This window comes from Ovis aries, chromosome 3 (assembly GCF_016772045.2).
Source record: "Ovis aries strain OAR_USU_Benz2616 breed Rambouillet chromosome 3, ARS-UI_Ramb_v3.0, whole genome shotgun sequence".
Taxonomy (NCBI): domain Eukaryota; kingdom Metazoa; phylum Chordata; class Mammalia; order Artiodactyla; family Bovidae; genus Ovis; species Ovis aries.
The window spans coordinates 152,280,397-152,302,563 of NC_056056.1; the positions used below are offsets into that span (position 1 = coordinate 152,280,397).

The 22,167-nt window shown below is 45.2% G+C and overlaps 1 protein-coding gene across 2 annotated transcripts; it reads right to left on the reverse strand.

The window, feature by feature from the left end:
* Positions 1 to 5,363: 5,363 nt before the first annotated feature.
* Positions 5,364 to 19,947, reverse strand: DYRK2 (dual specificity tyrosine phosphorylation regulated kinase 2). Of its 2 annotated transcripts, XM_015094764.3 has the most exons (3): positions 19,504 to 19,947; positions 18,756 to 18,904; positions 5,364 to 10,910 (listed from the first exon to the last, which is right to left on the reverse strand). In XM_015094764.3, exons 1-3 carry the CDS (start codon positions 19,550 to 19,552, stop codon positions 9,309 to 9,311), a joined length of 1,800 nt encoding a protein of 599 aa, XP_014950250.2. In that variant the 5' UTR covers positions 19,553 to 19,947; the 3' UTR covers positions 5,364 to 9,308. The 2 variants fall into 2 exon arrangements, with proteins under 2 accessions (XP_014950250.2, XP_027823276.1); XM_027967475.2 differs by lacking the exon at positions 18,756 to 18,904.
* Between the last annotated feature and the right edge of the window lie 2,220 nt (positions 19,948 to 22,167).

Sequence of the window (22,167 nt, forward strand, 5' to 3'; positions counted from 1 at the left end):
TTATACCTGACATCTTCAGGATTATCTGTTAAACATCTGGCCCCCCCTCCCCTATTAAAATGGTATCTCCAGACACCCCTCTCTGCTCGGTTGGCAGTGAATGCCCATAGGGTAAGATGGAGGGGAGCAGGGCAAAGAATCTCACATCACTTCCACTCACCTTCTACTCAGCAAAACTTCCTCCCAAGTGCTAAGACTGCCAATCTTTGCTTTTGGAAAGGGCCACCTTGCCCAAGCTCAGATAAAGGAGGGCTTTGGAGAGGAAGTGATGATACCTGGCCTGAACTGAGGCCCACCGAGAAACAGAGTTTGGGAAAGACATTCTTCACAGAGCATGCATTTGTACAGTTGTTGTGACTTGAGAATGTGGCACATTTGAGGAAACCACAAGACAAAAAGGCTTCACCCTTCAAAACAAAGGAATTATCCTTCACTTTCTTATTCTGCAAAAAGCAAACAAACAAAAACAGCTCTGTCTCTGCCTAGCCCTTACATTAGGCCAAGGAAAAAAATCATATACACAGAGTGCTTAGTAGATATTGGATGACCAGAAGAATGGATGATACATGCCAGGCCCAGCTGTAGTAAGTCTCTTCTAGAATGCTCTTTTTCTCTCTATCACTTGGACCACCAAGCCCTGGCTGGAGACCCACTCCCTGAGGCTTTCCTTATCTAGCAGCAGCACAAATAACCTTTCCTTGCTCAGAATTTCATCTTTTATTAATGTTTTCTATCTAATCTTATCTTCTCAGTTAACATAAAGTCAACTGGAATCTACCTCCTTCACCTTCTCTTTTTTCTTGCGGGGGGGTGGTTATTTTGTTTTGCTGTATTCAAATGTCTGTACACTAAAAGTATGACTTCTATGGAAGGAAGGAAGGAGGGAGGAGGAAATGAAGGGAAACCTAAAGAAAAGGATAGCTGTTGGAGGGAGATTTGGCAGAGCCCCCTTTTCCATCTTTTTTCTTTTAAATTTCATCTTTTTCACAAATTCTTTTAAAGATACAATTCCTGAAATTTTTTAATTCAATTAATAAATGAGATTTGACTCAAAGTCCTCAAATTTCAGCAAGAGATAAATAGCTTACTCAATTCAGTTCAGTTCAGTCGCTCAGTCGTGTCCAACTCTGCGACCCCATGAATCACAGCACGCCAGACCTCCCTGTCCATCACCATCTCCAGGAGTTCACGCAGACTCACGTCCATCGAGTCCGTGATGCCATCCAGCCATCTCATCCTCGGTCGTCCCCTTCTCCTCCTGCCCCCAATCCCTCCCAGCATCAGAGTCTTTTCCAATGAGTCAGCTCTTCGCATGAGGTGGCCAAAGTACTGGAGTTTCAGCTTTAGCATCATTCTTTCCAAAGAAATCCCAGGGCTGATCTCCTTCAGAATGGACTGGTTGGATCTCCTTGCAGTCCAAGGGACTCTCAAGAGTCTTCTCCAACACCACAGTTCAAAAGCATCAAGTCTTCGGCGCTCAGCCTTCTTCACAGTCCAACTCTCATATCTATACATGACCACTGGAAAAACCATAGCCTTGACTAGACGGACCTTTGTTGGCAAAGTAATGTCTCTGCTTTTCAATATACTATCTAGGTTGGTCATAACTTCCCTTCCAAGGAGTAAGTGTCTTTTAATTTCATGGCTGCAATCACCATCTGCAGTGATTTTGGCTTACGAGTACTTTATAATAACTCTATACCCATAGGCATTAATCTTCACCCTTCTCTTTTCTCTAGCAAACCAGAAACTGTATCTATCTCCTCTTGATGCAATGTAGCAAATCAAACACTGAAGTAGCAACAGCTACTTTTCATGCACAAAGAAACACCATTATTATTTCTACCTTAATAACTGCATCTTAAAAAGCCCTCCAATCCGTCCTCTTTGAAAATCTTCATTCCTGCCCTAGGCTCTCAATTTACATCCCCTGAGAGCACTTCGCATTGGTTTTCTTTGCTCTACTCTGACCCTTCTCAGCACATTCTGCTAAAGCCAGCCAGGCACAGTCCATCTGCTCAGGGCATTTTCCTCCTTAAAATCCCATGGTTGCTTGCATATAGGATAGAGACCAAAATCTTCGACAGCACCTACAAGGCTTTGCATGGCCTGGAGCCCAGTTAGCTCCCCAGCTTCATGTCACACCAGGTTCTCTCATTCTTGCGGTTCTTGCAAGTTTCAGCTGCAAGAACCTTCCTTTAATCGCTCACACATGCCTTGCCCTTAGTTCAGTGTTTCTGTCCGTGCGCTCCTCCCTGTTCACTAGTGAAGCCATTCTTGATCCATACAACACAACCTCCCCACTTTCATTATCCGCACTACACAGCACCACTGTACTTTTTCTTTACAGCTTCTCTTATGCTTACAACTATGTATTTATTCATATATTTACTTGTCTAATAGCTTGTTTCCCAGTCTAAAAACCTAAAGATAGAACTGTTTTGTTCACCAACATATATCATTAGTAGGCATTTAATAAATATTTGACAGGTGAATGCCATCTACAATAGATATTAATAAGATGGATATCTGGGGGGGGGGTGTTTTTGTGTTCTTTTTTAAAATGTAAGGCTACTCAAGCCAAAAATTCCAATAAATTGAACTCTAGATAAAAGGTAAATTAGGTTAGGTATCCCTCTTCAGAAAAAAGGATAAAAATATCAGCCCAAACTTACCCGTACACTTTTTCCTGAAAATCTTTATAAACTGCTTGTACGCTAATCATATTTCCCCCTAAACAACAGAAAACTATTCAATAAGCTCTTACTTTAAATGATGCAAGCCTGTTCATGGGTTTTTGTTTTGTAAATAACACACTTCATTTCTATAAGTGAAGAAATAGTTTAGATACTTAAAACTCCTCAAACTTAGGAGGGGAATTAATCTGGAGTAAAAAGCAAGGAAAGACACAATATTTCTGTTTATAAAATTGGTTTATTTACAATTTGGTATTTTAAAATTATATTTGGAATTTTAATTTTTATATATTTCTTTGGCAGGCATTCTGTTTCTTAAATAGGGAGGCAAAGGAGAGGAAACCTGAGTAAGTTTGAATTTAAGATTTACCTGCTGCTAGTCAGTCAAATTTAACTTTTAATCCCTGAGATTTAGTGAAGAGTCAAAAATATCTTCATACATTCATATGTAAAAGCATATGTTAAGAACAGTAAAGAATAAAGCCATTATAATCTCCCCCCCATATGGCAATATGAGAAGTCCCTCTTTCTTAAATTAACTGAAGGGCGTGCTGGCAGTGCATCTAGTTATTAGATATACCAAGACTAAGCTACCCTAGTCCTCAGTTTCATTTTGCTTTGCTTTTCTTTGTAGTTTCTCCCCTTTTAAAAAATATTCTTGGAAACTGATACACAAGTTATTCAAATAATATAAATGCCCACTGCTAGCTCAAATTTTCTCCCCTTTCTAACTTTTTGGTTGTGATGTACAATTAGGGATTTTCCTTTACCGTCCGAGAGCACAGTTCTTTATCTGATTGCAACCCAAGGCCCAGTTTTTTTGCAGTCACTTTGGAGCAAGTCACATCGATCAAATTAGGGTAATTACAGTTCAGCGGGATGAATAAGGCTGAAGTGATGTTCATATACCACCATGAGATCTGGGGGGCTTTCTTCATAAAGAGCATACAAGAAGCTCTGGAACACATGGGAGTTATTATATATCTTGTTGCTCCCTTCTATAGATGGCTAGTTAATACTCTTAAAATGTCAGCTTTCCTCAGAGGAATGAATATTAATTTAGTTTGCTCATTAAACATCCTTGAGATGCAAAGGAATGGCAATTATGTTTCTTCTTCCCATATACACGAAATGTAGCACAGATATTAAGGATGTTAAGCACAGATATTAAGCACAGCCAAACACTAAGTCAAAGACAAACCAAATAAACCAAATCCTTTGCAGTAAGATGCAATTTTCTTATGTTTGTGTAATGCGCTGGCAAGTCATTTGTCATTTTGGAAGGTGTTAAGCATCACTCATGACAAGTGTTTATTTGCCTAATCGCCCAAAGGAAATGCAGCATTAATTCAAACTTTTTTAAAACAGCATGAAACAAAGTCACAAATACCCTTTTTTCAAATCTCTCTCAACAGTTCTTTTTCCAAAACAGAAAATAAACTAATTTCTCTTGCTCTAAAAGATCAGTACCAATGCCAGCTAGGAACACCCTCCAGTGCTAGTTTGAAGACAACTTTGAGGTTCCAAGAATATTTGTGTATTTATTCCAAAAGGGAAAAATTACAGAAATTCAAATAAAAAGTAGCATATGTCAATTTAAGAAAGAACTTTGAGAAGATCTGACGATAGAGAATGCACAAGAGCTATCATCTGCTCTGTCAAATCTGGACAATATTTTAAACTGTAGCTTTAGCATCAACTTTCATTTTCATACATGAAGAACATCTCTTAAAAATCTGTATCAAATATACTGGGCTTCTTGGTTGGTTGCTATTTTTCCACTGGGTAAGAACTCTGAGAAACAAGAGGAGCAATTACGGAAGTCCATGGCCTAGGCCGTGATAAGACCAAGTCTGGGGCTGGAAACGCCTATTGCCTGCCCTTGCTTTCGGCATAGCCCCCTTCTGCTGCAGGAAGCCAAAGTAGTTCCTCTGCTGTTGCGGGCAGGACGGATGTAAATAAAAATGTGAGGTAGTTCTTTCCACAAGAGGGAAATATTTGTCTACATAATAACCCTGCAATGTCTGACAAATTACCACAGCATCTGCTCACTGTCATCTGTGAGTAAACTCTCCACTTGGTATTAACTTGACAAATCACAAGCTAGCTGCAGTTCACAGGCCTTATTTTCTGATCCAGCCATGACTAGAGGAGCCACTAAAAACTCCCAAAAATGTGAGCCAAAGAGACCACGAGTACAAGAACTGCAAAAGCATAAGCATTAAAAAAAAATATAGGGGAGCTGGTGAGAGCACATTAAGAATAATTTACCAGGACTTTAAGTACAGGGAAGAATGAAGACCCGTGGGAAATAATTTCGACTCTGCTCCCAAGGCCCTGAAAATTAAAAAGAAATTAAAAAACAAACACACACACAAAAAGATCTGAAGTTCTACAAGATACTAAATATAAGATAGAGAATATAGCAGAGGCTCACAAAAATACTAAAGGTAAAAGAACAGAATACATTGAGAAAAAGCAAGAGTGATCTAACTAAAACTCCAGCCTTTCTGACTTGGCATTTGTACATTTACACGGAACTAATAAAAAAATAACTGGTGATTGCTGAAAAACATTTGTATTCTAAGCTCTCTCCAGGCTACTAGACCAAGACTAACACCAGAAATAGATCAGGAGTAAAATTACAGTTAGAAAAGGGGAGAAAAGTAAGGTAGGACATTAAAATTTTATTCTGAAATTATCTCTGGCCACGACAATAAAATTTAACAAATATTCACTGAACAGTCTTACTCCTGTCATCAGCTGTACAATACATACAGTATCATAGAACTGGCCACTAGGATTAAAATCCACTAGAACATATTTCATGTTAAGTGGCGACAGCAGCATCTCACAGAAATTTTTACATACATATATACACAGTCCACATTCAACCATTTTCACATATTTTCAGTACACACAGTTGCAGCATATTACAGTCACGTGTCTAAGCTGTTGCTCGATAGAAACCCAAGCCACTGCCTAGACATAACTGTAGCAGTTGAGCTGAGTATAATTACAATTAATTTTATCTGTGTCCATAGCAGAGATGTACAAGCCCCTAAGAAACAGAGTTCACAAATACTTTTTTTTTTTTTAATGCTACCACAGCATTATGTTGGGCAATATTAAAACCTTTACCAACCAAATCAGTTTAAGTCTTCTGCTTACCAGAATATTCTTGATGAAAAAAATTACAAAAATGAACGCTCTCTTGAAAATAATTCACACTTTGAAGATTCCAATATGGCCCAATGCTACTGATGCCTAAAGTGTTTCCTAACATTCTGATGGAGTCCTTCCACATGACTCCAAACCACCTAGTAAGTTTAAAAGTGGCTTAAGTGCCTTGCACCCAAATTGTAAAAATCCCTGGCCATCCTTACTAGAGCCAGGCATATATAAAAGGAATGCACTTTGGTTCATACCAAATGCCCTGGGATTAATCACACTATAAAATTAAATGGTTTGAGGTAAATTTTTACAAATACAGTTGATTTTTGTCTAGTGTTAGCATAACAAAAAAAGAAAATCATTTAAAAAATCAGTCTGATGTTAAGATACAACAAAGACCATCTTTAACCCCTTAAACATAGGAATTCCGTGTGTAACTAACCAGTGGTGACCTTATTTGGTGCCTGACAATGATTTACGCCTTATGGTTTCTATTAAGGCCAGTAAGTATCTGGATGTTTAAGACAGATGTCTCTTTGCAGAGGTGGGTTCCATTCTTACTGCCTAGTATTCAAAGAGTTAAAGAGGCCAAAAAATGCATGCCCTACAACATGGCATTCAGAACAAAAGGCACATTGTTATCACTAAGGGCACAATTTCTCCTCTACTGTTAATCGACACTGTCTTGCATCACTGTTGTAGCAATACACGTAAGTGGTAATGCACGCTCTGGGGGTGCGAGAAACGGAGCCTGATGAGACCACAACCAAAGACCAGACCACACTGCGCTCTTCCTGAATCTGAAAACAGCTCAGATATCCCTAGACAATGGTAACCTGTGAGACCAAGGACTGTTTCCAAGCCAACTCCTAGTAGCCTATCAGAGCCCTTCATTGATTTACGTTTTAAAATCACAACGATGCAACATTTGTCTTTTTCTTTGACATTATAATTAAGCTAGACTTAAAAAGCAGCTCTATCACTAAACACTGAACGTGGTGGCTCTTTGTGAATAAGGGAAATTTCACTGTATTTAGGAGGTGCAGGGGAGGGGAGCCCCATAGTGCTGCACGTTTTAGTTTGGCTTAGAAGTTTCCGGTTACATTTGTGAATAAAGATAGTCACAAATGCACTGTTGGCATCTTAAGAACCAGTTCTGTGTGGTGGGGGAGTAGACAAGCAGTATTAGTCTGTTTATAAATTTTAACATGGATAATCATTCTATAGGGAAATTTGTATTAATGGCAGGCTCAGGTTCATTTATTTCAGTGAAAATCTTGAGTGGATACGGCAGAAGAGAAGCATTGCAAGGGGAAAATAGCCTTTATGTTTCTGTTTGTTTTAATGACCTACAGATGCTAACCATCATTAAGAGGCTTATGGTTTTATAAAGCCACCGCAAGTCTTACACTTCTTATGCCTTTAAGCCAAAATTTTAATAATACACAATCTTTAAATTCTATAAGCCACTGACTGATCACATGAGCATCATTTAAAATGCAACTAACATTATTGCACTTCCACAGATTACACAGAAATGTGTACAAGAGGCTAAAGAATTTGACTAGGGAAAAGAATTTCTAAATACAGAAGTATAAATTAACTTATCAGTGACACCCTTAAATAGTAAAGCAAATATCAACACCACTACCTTATTAATAAGCTAACCTTATTACTGACTTTTTGGCAAATATCTGTAATATTTCCTGAGCATTTTTCTCCACCATCAACTGACAAAGCCTCAAGATAAGTAAAGTGTTTTGTTCAAAACTACTCTTTTTCTTTTTTAAAGCAAGAGAAACTGTAGGATTAATATTAAAAGAACTTAACCGGAAACTTTCTTGGCCTCACTGGGGACCATGCTTTAAGTACTTGTAAATCAATTTACAGGCAATTCATACAATAATATCTGTGCATATAAAAGAGTATTTATCCTATTTTATACTATCCAAACCTATTGTCCAAACAGGCAGAAATCTTTCTATATTAAATTGCACATAACTAAATTTTTTTCCACGTGCCTTGAAATTGATATGTATCACTGCTCATACATTAGTGATAAAATACTGAAATTTTCACTGTGAAAATAATTATTATTCAGAGGAGAAAATATTCTTTTACCTAACTCTCAAGAGTCACTTTTCCAGGTAAAGTGTCATTCCCACAAAAACAATCAAGTGCAATCCAAACAAAAGTAAAATAAAACAGAAGAATGCAATGTCTACGGTTCTTCTAATGATGCATAGAGTAAGTCAAACCATTTAACTTGAGGCTGAACTTTTCCTCCTTAGAATTTGTTAAAATTGGCCTTGCTGGACAAGGACAATTGACGTCTGTTGATGAAGAGGATTTTCAACCCTCTTTCTTTTTAAAGAGGTGATGTTTTCCCAGGCTAAAAGAACCTTACTGTGGCACCTGAAGTGTGAACGCACTCGAGACTGCTAAACTGTCTTTGGAACTACGGAAATCCCCACCTTAAGTAGCTAGGCTGTTCTTTTTTAAATTGGAATATGAAAAAGATGGTCATAATCACAGCTAAAAATGTCTCTTTTCTGTATTAACAGTCTGGGATATGTATTTGAAGGAAGGAAAAGAAATTAGATGCAAGCAACAGATGTGTGGTGAAAGAGGAACAGCGGGGAGAAAAGCAAAGAGAAGGGAAGAACAGTTAGTTCATGGAATACATTTCTAATTTTAGGCACAAAACCAAATTCTGTTAAACCAGACTTCTTTGCAAAACAGCTCGCTGATCACATTGGAGAATTTGGAGGGATACACGTGTTTCCATTCATCCACCAGGTCTGCTTGGCCAGCCTTTAGAACGTCAAAATGCTAACTGGGCATTGCAACTGTGGGGATTTTGTCTCTGAGCACTATCTCAGGGAAAAAAACCTCTAAGGTGCAGTTTTTCTTACAATACCATTTTCGTCCTGACCATCCTCCTCCCACCATGACTACCACCCAGCTAACTGATGGAGAACGAAGGACATGCTGCACCTGTGCGTGAACCTGGAGTGTGGAGAGAGAAGGGCTTGGGGTGGGGGGCGGCCTTCAGAGGCAATCACCTTGGGGAGAATACACTAGGAACCATGAAGACATAGTGAATGTCTCTGACACCAATCTGTAGATGCGCGGCAGTCATGACGTGATCAATGGCCTGCCACTGATGTTTATTACTCTGCCACACTAATTACAGTAAGGCTCATCGTACTTTTAGAACACAAAAACAGTTTCAGAAAGTATAAAAACTTAAAGCATTGTCCCCATGTATTTTATAAAACAAAACAAACAACTTTCTTACATTAAAACAAGTGCCGAAAAGATACAAATGAGTCGAGTTATTAAGCAAATAAAAACAGGTCTGAGCTACTCTTTTTCAACCCAATAAGGCTCAGCAATGTCGTATCTTTCAGAATTACCAGCATCGGGGGGCTCAGCTCAGCTAACCAGTTTTGGCAATACTGTCCTCTGCTGAATATTCCCATTGGCATCTGTCATCTGTGCCAGATTAGTCCTCAGTTTGGAAGCTGAGCTGGAAGGTGGAGGTAACTTGGAAATGGATGTGATAGCACCAGTGCTCTCGGTGATCCTCTTCACAGACGTCTTCTCCCCCGTCGGAGGCTTTGGCAGCCGCCTCCTCAGCCAGGGGTGCCGCAAAGCCTGGCCAGGGGTCATGCGAACTGCAGGATCCCATTCTAAACACTGTTTTAAGAAGTCAAGGAAGAGGGGATCGTCACACCCCTTCAGTGCATTCCCCCACTCTCTGCTCTCTGGTGGGCCCCTCAGTTTCCCTCTCCGGGAGCGGCCACCATTGAGAACCACAGAGCCATCTGAGAGAGTCGTGACAGTGCAGTAACGGGGATAACCCTTGGAGCTCACAAAATTTTTGGCTCGTTTGGATGCATCCAGCAGTTTCTGGGAGGGCATGCCCAGCAGTTCAATCATACAGGCCAGCTGGTCCCCTTCATCCTCCCCAGGCAAGAGAGGGTAACCAGTCAGGAGCTCTGCGAGGATGCAGCCCAGGCTCCACATGTCGATGGGCATGCCATACCTGGCGCCGAGGATCACTTCCGGGGCCCGGTAGAAACGGGATTGGATGTATGTGTAGACCCGCTGGTGCTCGTAACAACTGGAGCCAAAATCAATCACTTTAATCCCGCTTCTACCCTGCTGCTTCAACAAAATGTTCTCAGGCTTCAAGTCACAGTGAATTATCCTGTTTTTGTGCAAAGCGTCCAGGCACTGCAGGATGGAGTGGGCGAACTTGCGAACCAGAGGCAGACTAAAGCCCTGGAACTTGTTCTTCTTGATGAGCTCATAGAGGTTCATGCTGAGCAGCTCGAACGTCATGCAGATGTGGTTGCGGAAGGTGAAGTTCTCCAGCATGTGGATGACGTTCATGGTGTTGTCCTTGTCCTGCTTGCGCAGATGCTCCAGGATGCGGATCTCCTCGGCCGCCTGCCGGTGGAAGCGCTTCTCGTTCCGCACCATCTTCAGGGCCACGTGCTGGTGGACTTTGTGGTCATAGGCCTTGACCACCTGCCCAAAGCTCCCCTTCCCAATGACCTTGAGGACCTCGTACCTGTAAGCCACGTGATCGTGGGGCACCTGCACGTAGGATCCCTGGTCGTCATCGTAGCCACCGTTGTTGGGCCCGCCTGTCATGCCCTGGCGCTTCTTTGCATTTGGACCCAAGAAATATATTTCAGGGTAGCTGAAAATCTCATGGTGTTCAAAGCTGGTTAGTTTTTGCATGTATTGCTTCATTGCTTGCTCAGGCGTCATGGGTGTGGCTTTCACCTTCCCCATGCCTTCCAGAGACTTCAGAGAGGTGGAACTCCCCTGCCGTCTGTGGATGCTCTCCAGCTGCCGCTCCGGCACCACGGGCAACCCCGTTTTGCCCACCGTGGTAAGCCCATTTGGTTGTGTCGTGAGCACTGTCCGCTTGTTACTGTTATCCTCAAACAGCTGCTGAACCTGGATCTGTCCGTGGCTGCTGACGTGTAGGTGGTCATTCATTGTGTGCTTACTGCCGCCAATCTGGAATTCAGAGAGGGAACATCAATGGAACAGAAGCGGTTTGTTCAAAAGGGCTATTATATAAGTTGGCTCCCACCCCCACCTTTACGAAATCCAATCTGGTTTGAAAGTACAGTCTGTATCAGGTTTCTTCAAAGGAAAGAGCTGTGCACGCAGCAGACACCTCACCGACACTGCCGCAGGGAGAGTGGACGTCATGACGCAGATAGCCTCAGACAAAGGCAGAAGAGGCTGAGGGGCTGGGGATGGCTATGAAACTAGGGATCCGGAAAAAAAGAAAGGACTCCAGAACTGCTGCCCCTGAGGCTGAGGGGCTGGGGATGGCTATGAAACTAGGGATCTGGAAAAGAAGAAAGGACTCCAGAACTGCTGCACCTAACGAAGAGTTTGCTGTACATGTTTTCAGGGTCCTTAGAGTAAGTTCTCAGTGGAGGCAGAGATCAGGTTTCTTGGTCATCATTCTCTACCTAATATTTAGCAAAGGCACTGTGGTATCATAGACATTCCACTCAACCCATACTTGACATCAAGATGAAAGGATACAGAAAGCGCATGAACACGTCGGCACTCTACTGGCTCTCCCGCCCCCGGATTACAACATTTTTCACACTTCACTAGTAGCTTCTTTATTACCATGAGGGTAGGGACCAGGCCAGTCTCGTTCACTACTCCATCTCTGGCATTTAGCTCTATTCTGAGCACTGCTGTCTTCATTCTTGGTCTTCTCCACTACTTGCAAATCAAACTAATTACACCTAGGAAAGTACATGATCCAGAAGCAGAGAACTGTACTTTTAGGCTGGAAAAGATTCCCATGTAGATATGCACCGTAGTATCTTGTAAACCCCAAACCTATTTTAAGTCTCTGGGCTGTACTGACTGTGATGACCATTTAAGGCCATCCAGCTCAACAATCCAACCGCCACACTCGGGCCTTCCTTTGGTCAATGGCTTGGCTCTCTCAAAACATGTATTTCTCCCCGCTGCTGGGATACTCAGCTTTCCAACAAGGAATACAATGTAGTGATTTCTATTTCAGGAACACAAGCCATCCCTAAACATTCTTGTATGAACAAAAGTGATGGCATAAGCCAGGGGGCCCCAGCCTTCCTACAGAGAATCTACCTGGGATTTCTCTCAAGCGTTATTATCGCCAAGAGGTGAGGGATGGAAGAAAACTAACAGCCAGGATCCCCTCCCAGTTAGGAATTCTTGCCAGCCTCAGACAATAACTCACAAGTCTTAAAAGCATCTCAGCAGGTGATTTTTTTTTTTATATGAAAGCTTAAAGATCAACTTGCTATTTGCAATCCATCTCATTCATTCAGTGTTCTCTGAGGTCTAGCCACACAGCCCTTCAGGAGTATACAGTCAACGAGCTGAAGTCCTCAACTTTCAGTTTTTCCCATCATCTCCTAAACCCTATCTCTTGGGCTTTACATATCACTAAATGCATAGAAGTGCTCTATGTAATATCATAATTCAAGAAATGGTTTGGGACTACATAGATTACAGAATTGGAGAAGGCAATGGCACCCCACTCCAGTACTCTTGCCTGGAAAATCCCAAGAGTGGAGGAGCCTGGTAGGCTGCAGTCCATGGGGTCACAAACAGTTGGACACGACTGAGCGACTTCACCTTCACTTTTCACTTTTATGCTTTGGAGAAGGAAATGGCAACCCACTCCAGTGTTCTTGCCTGGAGAGTCCCAGGGACAGGGGAGCCTGGTGGGCTGCCGTCTATGGGGTCGCAGAGTCGGACACGACTGAAGCGACTTAGCAGCAGATTACAAAATGAAATTCCAAGTCCATCTTACTAGGAGTCCAAGACCTTCAAATTTTCTTTAACTGATGCACTATCTGAGGCATGTGCTTTCTCTGCAATCTTCTAAAACAAAGGAGAATACAGTTCAGTGCTTGGGCCTGTCTGAAGTGTGATTTCATTGACTGAGGGATTTTACTTCTTAGATTTCTGCAAGACTTCTAGCTGAACCCTTCTACTAAACTCACAGATGGTATTCTATGCTAAATGAACTTATCTTCTGTCAGTGTAGCTAGACAAGTTATTTTATCCTCATTCTTTGCCAAAAGCAAAGCAGTTCATAAAAATGAATTAGGGAAGTCCTGGATGTATATATAAACGTAGTACAGGCTTGTCTAATGCTTTTTGTCCAAGCCTCACTCTCTGTACCTCTCCTCCTCCCCACTGTGGTCTTTCAAGTATCAGGAATCAAAGGACCTGAAATTAGAAATACATGTCTCCTAGAGAACCACTCTCTTCAGGGCAGCCTAGAGAGACTTCAGAAGAAAAACCAGCATCACCAGGATACACAGTACGAAAGCATGAGGCTTCACTGGGGACAAAATTAACCTTGGAGCTATAGGAAGTTATAAAAAGAGGGCAAAGTAAAACATTCTGAGCTTCAGAAACCGACTTCCATTTCCATAATAGCAATTTTAATGTTCTGCATAATTTAAAATACCATCACAAAAGCTGGAGTGACTAGAACTAGAGTTTGCCAATTAATTGGAGGACCTCGGTCTCTACCAACTACCTTCTCTTGGTCTCCTCCACAGCAGCAATCAAGGAGGGTTCCAGGGTTCCCCCAGGGTTCAAGCCTCAAGTTGCTCGTGTCTTTTTACTCCCAGAACACCTCCAGCTTAGACAAGCCCGATCCATGACCCCTGAACTCAAGACTCACCTGTGTCCAACTACAGATCAGCTGCCTTCCTCACGGGCAACTCAAACTCAACTCACTTTTTCCACTCAAACCACTTCTTCCTCCCAGAACCCTGAGTTTCTGAACAAGAAAAGGCTGTGCTGCTATGCTCAGTTGTGGCGAACTCTTTGCGACCCCATGGACTGTAGCTCAACAGGCTTCAACGTCCATGGGATTTTTCAGGCAAGAATACTGGAGCGGGTGGCCATTTCCTTCTCCAGGGTATCTTCCCCACAGAGGATCAAATCTAGGTCTCTTGCATTGGCAGGCAGATTCTTTACCTACTGAGTCACCCTCCCGAATAGTCACTCAGTCCATCTCCATATCTCCTGTACCTTTCCAAGTCACCATGGAGCCCCACTGTCATTTCTAACTGACCCACTCCACTCTAGCCATGCTATCCCACCTGGCGTTCTTGTATCTTTTACTGGGACAACGGAAGCAGCCTCCTCACGTGTCCTTTTGCTTCTAAGCCTAGAATTCACTGCCTCTTCTCTCCATGATGTTTCTGGAGTTACCACTGAAAGTGTCACTCACACTGCCCTTGACTTTGCCTAAGGTTCATGTGGGCACTCCATTTCCACAAAGAACTCAAGAACTCACAGGCAAGAACAGGAGGTTCTAAAATGCTGAGCCTAAATGACCTGAGTCTTTCCAGTGTCACCTACCACTGTCACTCTCTCTCTTAGAATAATAAGCTGGATTCCCTACGACCCATGGAGACAGCACACTCTCTTTTATATTCCTCTCTTTTCGGTGAGGTCATGTTTCATAATGGTTAGGTGTTCAGGGATTTTCAATTAGACACAAGGGAAATGAATCTAAGCTCCACCACTTCACACTATGTGACCTTGGGCAGTTAATCTTTCTGAACTTCAGGGCCCTTATCGGTATAAAGAGGGTAACAAAGCTGCCTCATTAGGGGCGTTAGGAGGGTTAAACAAGGTAAAAGGCATAGTGTGCTTAGTATAGTAGTGAGTAAGCAGAGACATTACTTTGTCAACAAAGATCCGTCTAGTCAAGGCTATGGTTTTTCCAGCGGTCATGTATGGATGTGAGAGTTGGATGGTGAAGAAAGCTGAGCGCCGAAGAATTGATGCTTTTGAACTGTGGTGTTGGAGAAGACTCTTGAGAGTCCCTTGGACTGCAAGGAGATCCAACCAGTCCATCCTAAAGGAGATCAGTTCTGGATATTCATTGGAAGGACTGATGTTGAAGCTGAAACTCCAATAATTTGGCCACCTGATGTGAAGAACTGACTCATTTGAAAAGACCCTGATGCTGGGAAAGATTGAGGGCAGGAGGAGAAGGGGACAACAGAGGATGAGATGGTTGGGATGGTTGGATGGCATCATCGACTCAATGGACATGGGTTTGGGTGGACTCCGGGAGTTGGTGATGGGCAGGGAGGCCTGGTGTGCTGCGGTTCATGGGGTTGCAAAGAGTCAAACACGACTGAGCGACTGAACTGAACTGAAAGGAGGGCTAGAACTACTGTTCTTTCCAAGTGCTGCCGGAAATCTCCTTGCTAACGTGGGCTATGTGGAAAACTCCTACTCACCCTTCAATGGCTAGTTCAACTCTCACCTCCTCTTTGAAAAGGGCCCTTTCCCTTCCAGCATGCTTACAGAGCACTGATATATTAATACTTATTTCATTTCACACCTGTTTTCACACCTGATATACCAACCAGGATGTGAGCAGTTCCAGGGTGGGGTCACCTCTTATCTTTTTACATCCTTATCGACATAAATCCAAACATACAGTAAGCACTCAGTCAATTTCTGCTGAATGGAAGAATGTATATCAGCAACTCCTTTTTAACTCTCACCTCTTTGAGTTATTCTTGACAACTACCTTTGTAGCTTCATAAGAAAACATGAAGTTAACACCCAGGGAATCAAGACTTGTCACTGGTGACTCAAGTCACAAAATGTTAGGATTGCAATACATAAGCAGAGACGTGGAGGCAAGGACAGCCCGTTAAAACAATAACAGCATCAACTAAATACCTAAAAGTGACATGTGGAATCTTAAAAACTTTCCAGATGTTAAGGAAATTCATTTGAGGGGCTCCAGTAAAGGAGGATATTGTCTTAAACACCATAGGAATTTACAATCACAATCTGGGTCAGAAGCACAATTAACTGTTCTATAAAAAGGGGGAAAAAACCCTAGAAATGCCAAAACATTTCCAGAATACATAGGCCAGGACTATACCACAAACTTAAGGATGTTTAAAACCTCTTACTTGCTTTTTCCTTTTTCGCCAATGCCTATCTCGCACAGTGCCTATTGAATTTAAAAATAACACAGTGAGTGGATGTAATTGTTAGATACCTAAAATGCATGGATTAAAGCAGAGATCCCTAAAAAAGCCCTCTCTGACCATGAAACATCTTTGCACTAAAAATTATATAAGAACAATAGTCTATCCAATTTGGTAGTTTTACTCTCTTCCAAAAATAAAAGGGAAAATCACACATACTTCCCTGTGTTAACATTTCTGGGAGTTTTAAGAGTCATCTTAGAAATGCTATATAGTGTTATGGGAATAGAACTGAGTCCAAAAAGGTCAGAATTTTAGCTCCTCCTCAAACACGGATGGTCTGTGTGGCCCTGAGTCAAATGTCTACTTTTCTTCTACCAAACTCTACTATTTTTTAAAATGGGAATATTCATCCTTCAACTCCAATTATTTTACAACAGTAAAACTGGTAACTGGAGAGTGCTTTAAACATTAAACAGTTATAAAAGTGATACAATACTAATACTTCAAAATTTTTTAAATAAGCAAATTAATATCCCCCATAAAACATTAAAAGAAAAACTATTAAGAATCAGAATAGTTACTAGGTATGCCTTTAGGACCAAAAGAGATAAACAAAATGACTAACGTACAAGATATCCATGAAGACAAGGAACAAGAGGGCAATGCACCAGATAAATTCCAAAGTTTATAATTCTCATAGTCATGTATTTATCTACCTACTACATCACTCACAAGGGAAAACATAGGCAACTAGTTTCTTCTTCATAGTGCTTCCCCTACTCAATCATTAATAGCAATTCATAGTTGTAACTGCTGTGGAATTAAAAACTAAAAACTTTAAAAAATCTCAAAGACATATAGAAACATGGATCTTTAAGGTTTGTGCATTTATAAAGAAACCAGTTCAATTTCCTAGAATTAGCAGTCAAGCAGTATGTAAAGCTGGACTCAGGAGGGCCTGGGCTTTAGCTCCAGCTTTCACTGAAATTAGCTCAGGCATCTCAACCAAACCAGTTAACTTGTCTGCTCTCCTCATCCAAAAAATGAAGGAGTAGAACCAGATAAAACCCCGTGGTCCTTTTACTCACCCATTTGAGGAAGTCTGCAATATTGTGTAAATAAAATCAAAACTAAACAACAACCAGAACCAAAATTCATACTTTCCAAACCAAGCTTCTAATCAATGGCACCTTGAAGTTTTAGGTGAATCAAATAGATACCACAGTAAACTATAAGCACTATCATTAGGAGAGCTGAGAAGCACCCACGTATCTTTTCATTTCTGGTCTCCCACTGACTACTCCTCTAGTAGTCACCTTTCATTTTCCATCATCTTATACACATTTCATTTGCAAAGAGGTTCTGATCAAGCAAAGCCCACTCTTAAACCAGAATCCAGATGCAAGCCAAGTAGTATTTCGTTTCCAGGTCACAACAAGTCATGTGATTACATTCAGACATGGAAAAAAACTGGATGTTATACTTCCAAGTTGTCAGGTGATTCCAAACCAAACAAACAAACTGAAACACCTAAAACCCAATGGCAATTTCTCAACTAAAACATCACGGTGACAAGAACAGGCAGAATCAGCAGTCTACTGATTCCCTTCCATCAACCACAGCCCCCACAGATTGGTTAACTTCTGTGCAGTGAATTCTTAGCCCCTGGGTCTGGATGTGTCATGAGAGACAGAGAAGGAGAGAGAGAAAGAAGGTTTAACAAGAAAACATTTTCCTGCGGAACTGTACACAGATGTTCAGGTCTAACAGAAAACATTCCACTTTGGCCATTCCCTCACAAATTCTCCCCTGATAAACAAGTTTCCGCATAGCACATGACCCTCAGAGCTACCCCTGTGTAGGCTAGAAATGGCCTTTTCTAAAAGAACTTAACTTTCACTTGGCAAACAAAGCCATATCCCTAGCAAGTGCCCCTCATTTAGCACCATCTTAGGCGTTTCCTCTGAAAGATCCAGAGGAATATGTAAACAAGACCCTGGAAACCATCACCTCCTCCGGTGCACAGCTCTGCTAGGCTGTCAGCCACCATCCAAGGGCTCTCTCTGGCACTGAGAAAAGAGGTACACGCTGAAGTCAAGTCCAGCTTGCCGATCTCTGCAGCCACGGGTCTGGTGCTGGGCTCTCACCTCCCTCTTGGCCCTTTCAAGTGCCCTGCCCTTCCCACCTCCCTGGGAAGCAAAGCTGGCCTTTTCCTTCTGAATACCCAACTGCAGAAACCTACAGGGGTGGCTTGTTTTGACTGCAGCTGCGGCTCTTATTTTTGTTAATGTTAATTACAATTTCTGCTATGCTCAAACCTGTAGCACTCATAAAACATGCTTCCACACGCGGGGGACAACTGGCGGTGCTCCCTGCTGGCTGAGGCCAGGCCTGCGAGGCTCTTTGGGGGATCTATTTTCCGGGCAGGACAGCCAGGCTGACCCTAACACAGATCTATTTCTATAAATATCCACTACCCAACTTGGTGGCGGAGGGGGAGGGATGTTTATCGGGTCTGGGAAAGGAGCTCAAGGAAGCAAGGACCGGGGAAAAAAAAGAGGGGAAAGAGAGCCGGAGGAAGTTCGAAGCAAGAGGAGCGCAGGGGTGGGCGGGCTCCGGAGGGGAAGTGAGGGGCCCGTGCCACGAATCCTCCTTTGTGGCTGCAGCTTTAGGCTCGCCCAAGTTCCAGAGGGCGGCGTCCCGGAAAGGCCACTGGCCAGGGCCGTGGAGACACTCGCACTTCGACCTCTCTCCCCTCTCCCGGCTGCAGAAGCTCCCAAGTCCGGGTGCTGGTGCCCCGGGCCCCTCTCCCGCCCCTCGTCCCCATCCCAGCCGCCCACGGGCTGGGTCTCACCGTGTGGGCTGCGGTGGCAGCGTTGCTGGCTCGGAGAGGCGGCAGGGCGATGGGGGAGGGCGGGCCGGTCCCCACTCCGCTCCGGGGGGCCCCCGCACCAAGCCCCGGGGAAGCCTGAAGCTGGCGGACGGCGCTGTCCCCTCCTCGGCCTGGCAGCCACGCGCGGGAGGAGACAAAAGAGGGTCAAGGGGGAGAAAGTCACTGGGACCCCGTGGCCCCGCCCCGCCCCACCCCACCCCTCCAGGCTGCGGAGCCCGCTCTCCCCCGGGGCCGAGCCAGGGACCTTGAGTGCGAGCGCCCCAGGAGCGGCGGGAGGCCTGGGACGCAGAAACCCGGCGCGCCCACGGGCGGGGCTCCGGCGGCTGCAAAGTTAAGTAGGGCTCCCCGCGCGCGAGCGAGTTCGCGACCCCGCCAGGGAGCCGGGCTGAGCCGGGCCGGCGGTCCACTCTGCGGGCGTCCGTAGGCCCGGAGCGGGACTGGACTGCCGACCCGGGCGCCGCCGCATCGCCGAGCCCCAGACTGGGGAGGTCAGGAACGGCTCCAGTCCAGCCGGAGGGCTCCGCTCCGAGGAGCCTCGGGGCCCGCGTGTTAACAATGAGCTGAGGCGAGGGCGCGCCGTCCACCCGGGGAACCCCGCGCCGCCCAGTCACGGCGCAGACTTTGTTCGAGGTCCTGCTGGCAGCGGGCGCCGGCGCCACGAGGGCTGGCCCGGGGGCCGGCGGGGGCAGCGGGGCCCGGGCCTCCTTACCGGTCGGGTAGGCGGCGGGAGCGGCGGCCGAAGGTTTCCTGGTTAACATGGCCGCTGGAGAAGAAAATGCATCTCAAGGCTGCCGTCTCCGCCGCCGCCGCCGCCCGTCCTGCTGCTACTTCTCGCGGCCGCCACCGCGGCCGCCCCCTGGTTGCCCCTTTGGCGGATCTCCGGCGCCTCCTCGCCGCCTCGCGTCAGCTACAGTCAGACACACACAGTCCGCTGCATCCCCTCGGCCCGGGCCCGCCGCCGCGAGCCCCCCGCTCTCCTCGCCGCCGCCGCCGTCCTCCTCTTCCTCGGGCGGCCTCAGCACCCTCCGGCCCGTGCACATGCCTCGCCCTCCCCGGCGCGCCGCGGGCCTCCCCGATTCCCTCGCATAGGGCGCGGGGGAGCGGCGGGCTGCGCCGCCTGGGCCGACTCGCTCGGGAGCCTCCTCCCGGGCCCGCGCAGGCGCGCCCCCGCGCACACTCGCCGGGAGCCCGCGCGCCGCACGGCCCAGGAGGGCAGCCCCGCCCCCGCTCCCTCCGCCGCCGGGCAGGCCCCGCCCCCGGGCTCCCCCACCGCCGCCGCCGCGCCACTCGCTCCCGCGTCCACCCCTCCCCCACCCAGCCGCCCACCGAAGTCCCTCCCCGCTCGCCCCCGCCCCCAGTCTTCGGCGTAGACACCCCTCCACTCCCCGGAAAACTCCGCAGCCTCCGCTCGCCCTTCGCCTCCCCCTCCGGCCATCTGCATTGCTCCCCTCGGCGCCTCAGCTAACGACCTTCTGCCCTCCCCGGCCTCGTCCTCTCCCCGCCCAGCGCAACCCACCACCGCTTCCCTCCCACCGAAATCACTGCAGAAAACCCCCCTCCCCTTCCGAGCGCTTTCCCCAAACACGTATGCATTTTCAGCTTGCCGAACCTAATGGCTGCTCGCAGACAATACTGCCCGCCCCCCTCCCCGCCTTCCGGGTCCCAGTGGCTTAACCACCCCATCGCCCCATCTGATCGTGAAAATAACTTAGTTGTGCGAGGGTCACCTGGCTAAGGTAAGTCTAGCCCCTCTGGAGAGCCGAGCCTTAGCCTGGTGACCCAGAACGTGGGCCAAGGAGGGGGCTGCCCTCCCGCTTCCACCTCCACCTCCACCGCACATACTCCCTCCCGGGTTTACTGACACCAAATGACCGCTCTCCAGTCGCTAGGACGAGGGGAGGCAGCGAGGCGCGTGTGGACGGCTGCCGGGGAAGCAGCTGGCTGTGGGTTGCTAGGCAAAAATAAACATCAGAGACACCTCCCATTTCCTTAACAACTCCGAGCCTTTCCCTGCTCGGCCACTGGGAGAGACACACCTTCCCAAACGATACCTTCAGTTCCTCTCCTCCAGAGACACAAAGTCTCTTTCCCTTTCCCATCCAAGACACGTGGAGAATTTCCCTTTTTATTTTGCCATATACAGCCTCTCTTTCCCTTGCAGACGGGAAAACTGCTTGCCCTTCTCACACCCGCCTCGTGTCGTCTGTGGCACAGGTCTTTGTGCAAAGGTCACAGGTTTTGTTACTTCAGCGGGAGGGGAGACGGGAAGCGGGAAGCTTGTCTTGCGCTTTCTTCCTAAGATATGCCTGGTTTCTGAAGTTCTCCTGGGGGCCTGGGTCCGTTAAGTCTGTCCTGGGACTCTGCGGCCGCTGGCCAGATCAAGTGTGCAGGCCTGAGCTAGTGCAGATTCAAATCAGAATGGGGACCCATTCCCTCTACTGTTTGCAAATTGTCATAGCAACCTGTCAGCAACATCACTCTCAGCTTTATGCAAATGCCCCCAAATGGGTGTTTCAAAGTTACAGTGTGACCCTCTCAGAGTCTTCAGGGATCCCACAGGAGGCAGCAAGGATTGAGGGCACTGGCAGAGAGAACAGGTGGCAAAGCATAAAATTGTGACTGGTAATATGTACCTCAAACGGGTCCTCTCTGTGCCTTCTCTTAATAAACCAGAACCACACTGAAACAGTCAACCCAATAATAAGCCTTTACAAAGGAAGATCTGGTCCTGATCTGGTCCCAGAAGAGCATAGTCCCCTTTGCTTGTCATCACAGGCTATCACACTCAGATTTGCCTGGGGAAACATATTCAGTATTCTCAATGAAAAGGGATTCCTTAGTAGCAGAGTTGAAGCTAGAACTCATTTTCTGAGTCCCTCTAATCTAACCCTGTGCTGTGTTACACTACCTTGGCTTTTTAAGAAACCTCACACCTCTTTTCCTTCCTTCCCTTTCAAAATAATTATTTTCATACTTTTTCCTTTTCTTAGTGAGCCTTCCATACAACTGATGTTCAAATGAAAAATGTGAAGCCAAAAATTCAATTTTGATATAATGTGACACTGTTATTTTACTCAAATAATTATTATACTTCAACAGAAGCTAACTATTCTGCTTTTTCATGAATAAGAAAAGCAATAACTGCTAGATGTCATAGTTTGTGGAATCCATGTTAATAATATTAATTTCCACATTAAACATGAGGAAAAGGAACACTGTTTTTCCAGCGAAGGAAAATCACACACACAATGAATCATTAACTTTGATCAAAGGAAAACTGTATGTTTAGAGAACTTTTCCTAGTGTATTGCTTCATGACATGACAAGTGCAATTTCCATTTTTTAATTTTTTGCTTTCTTAAGGAAAATTTGC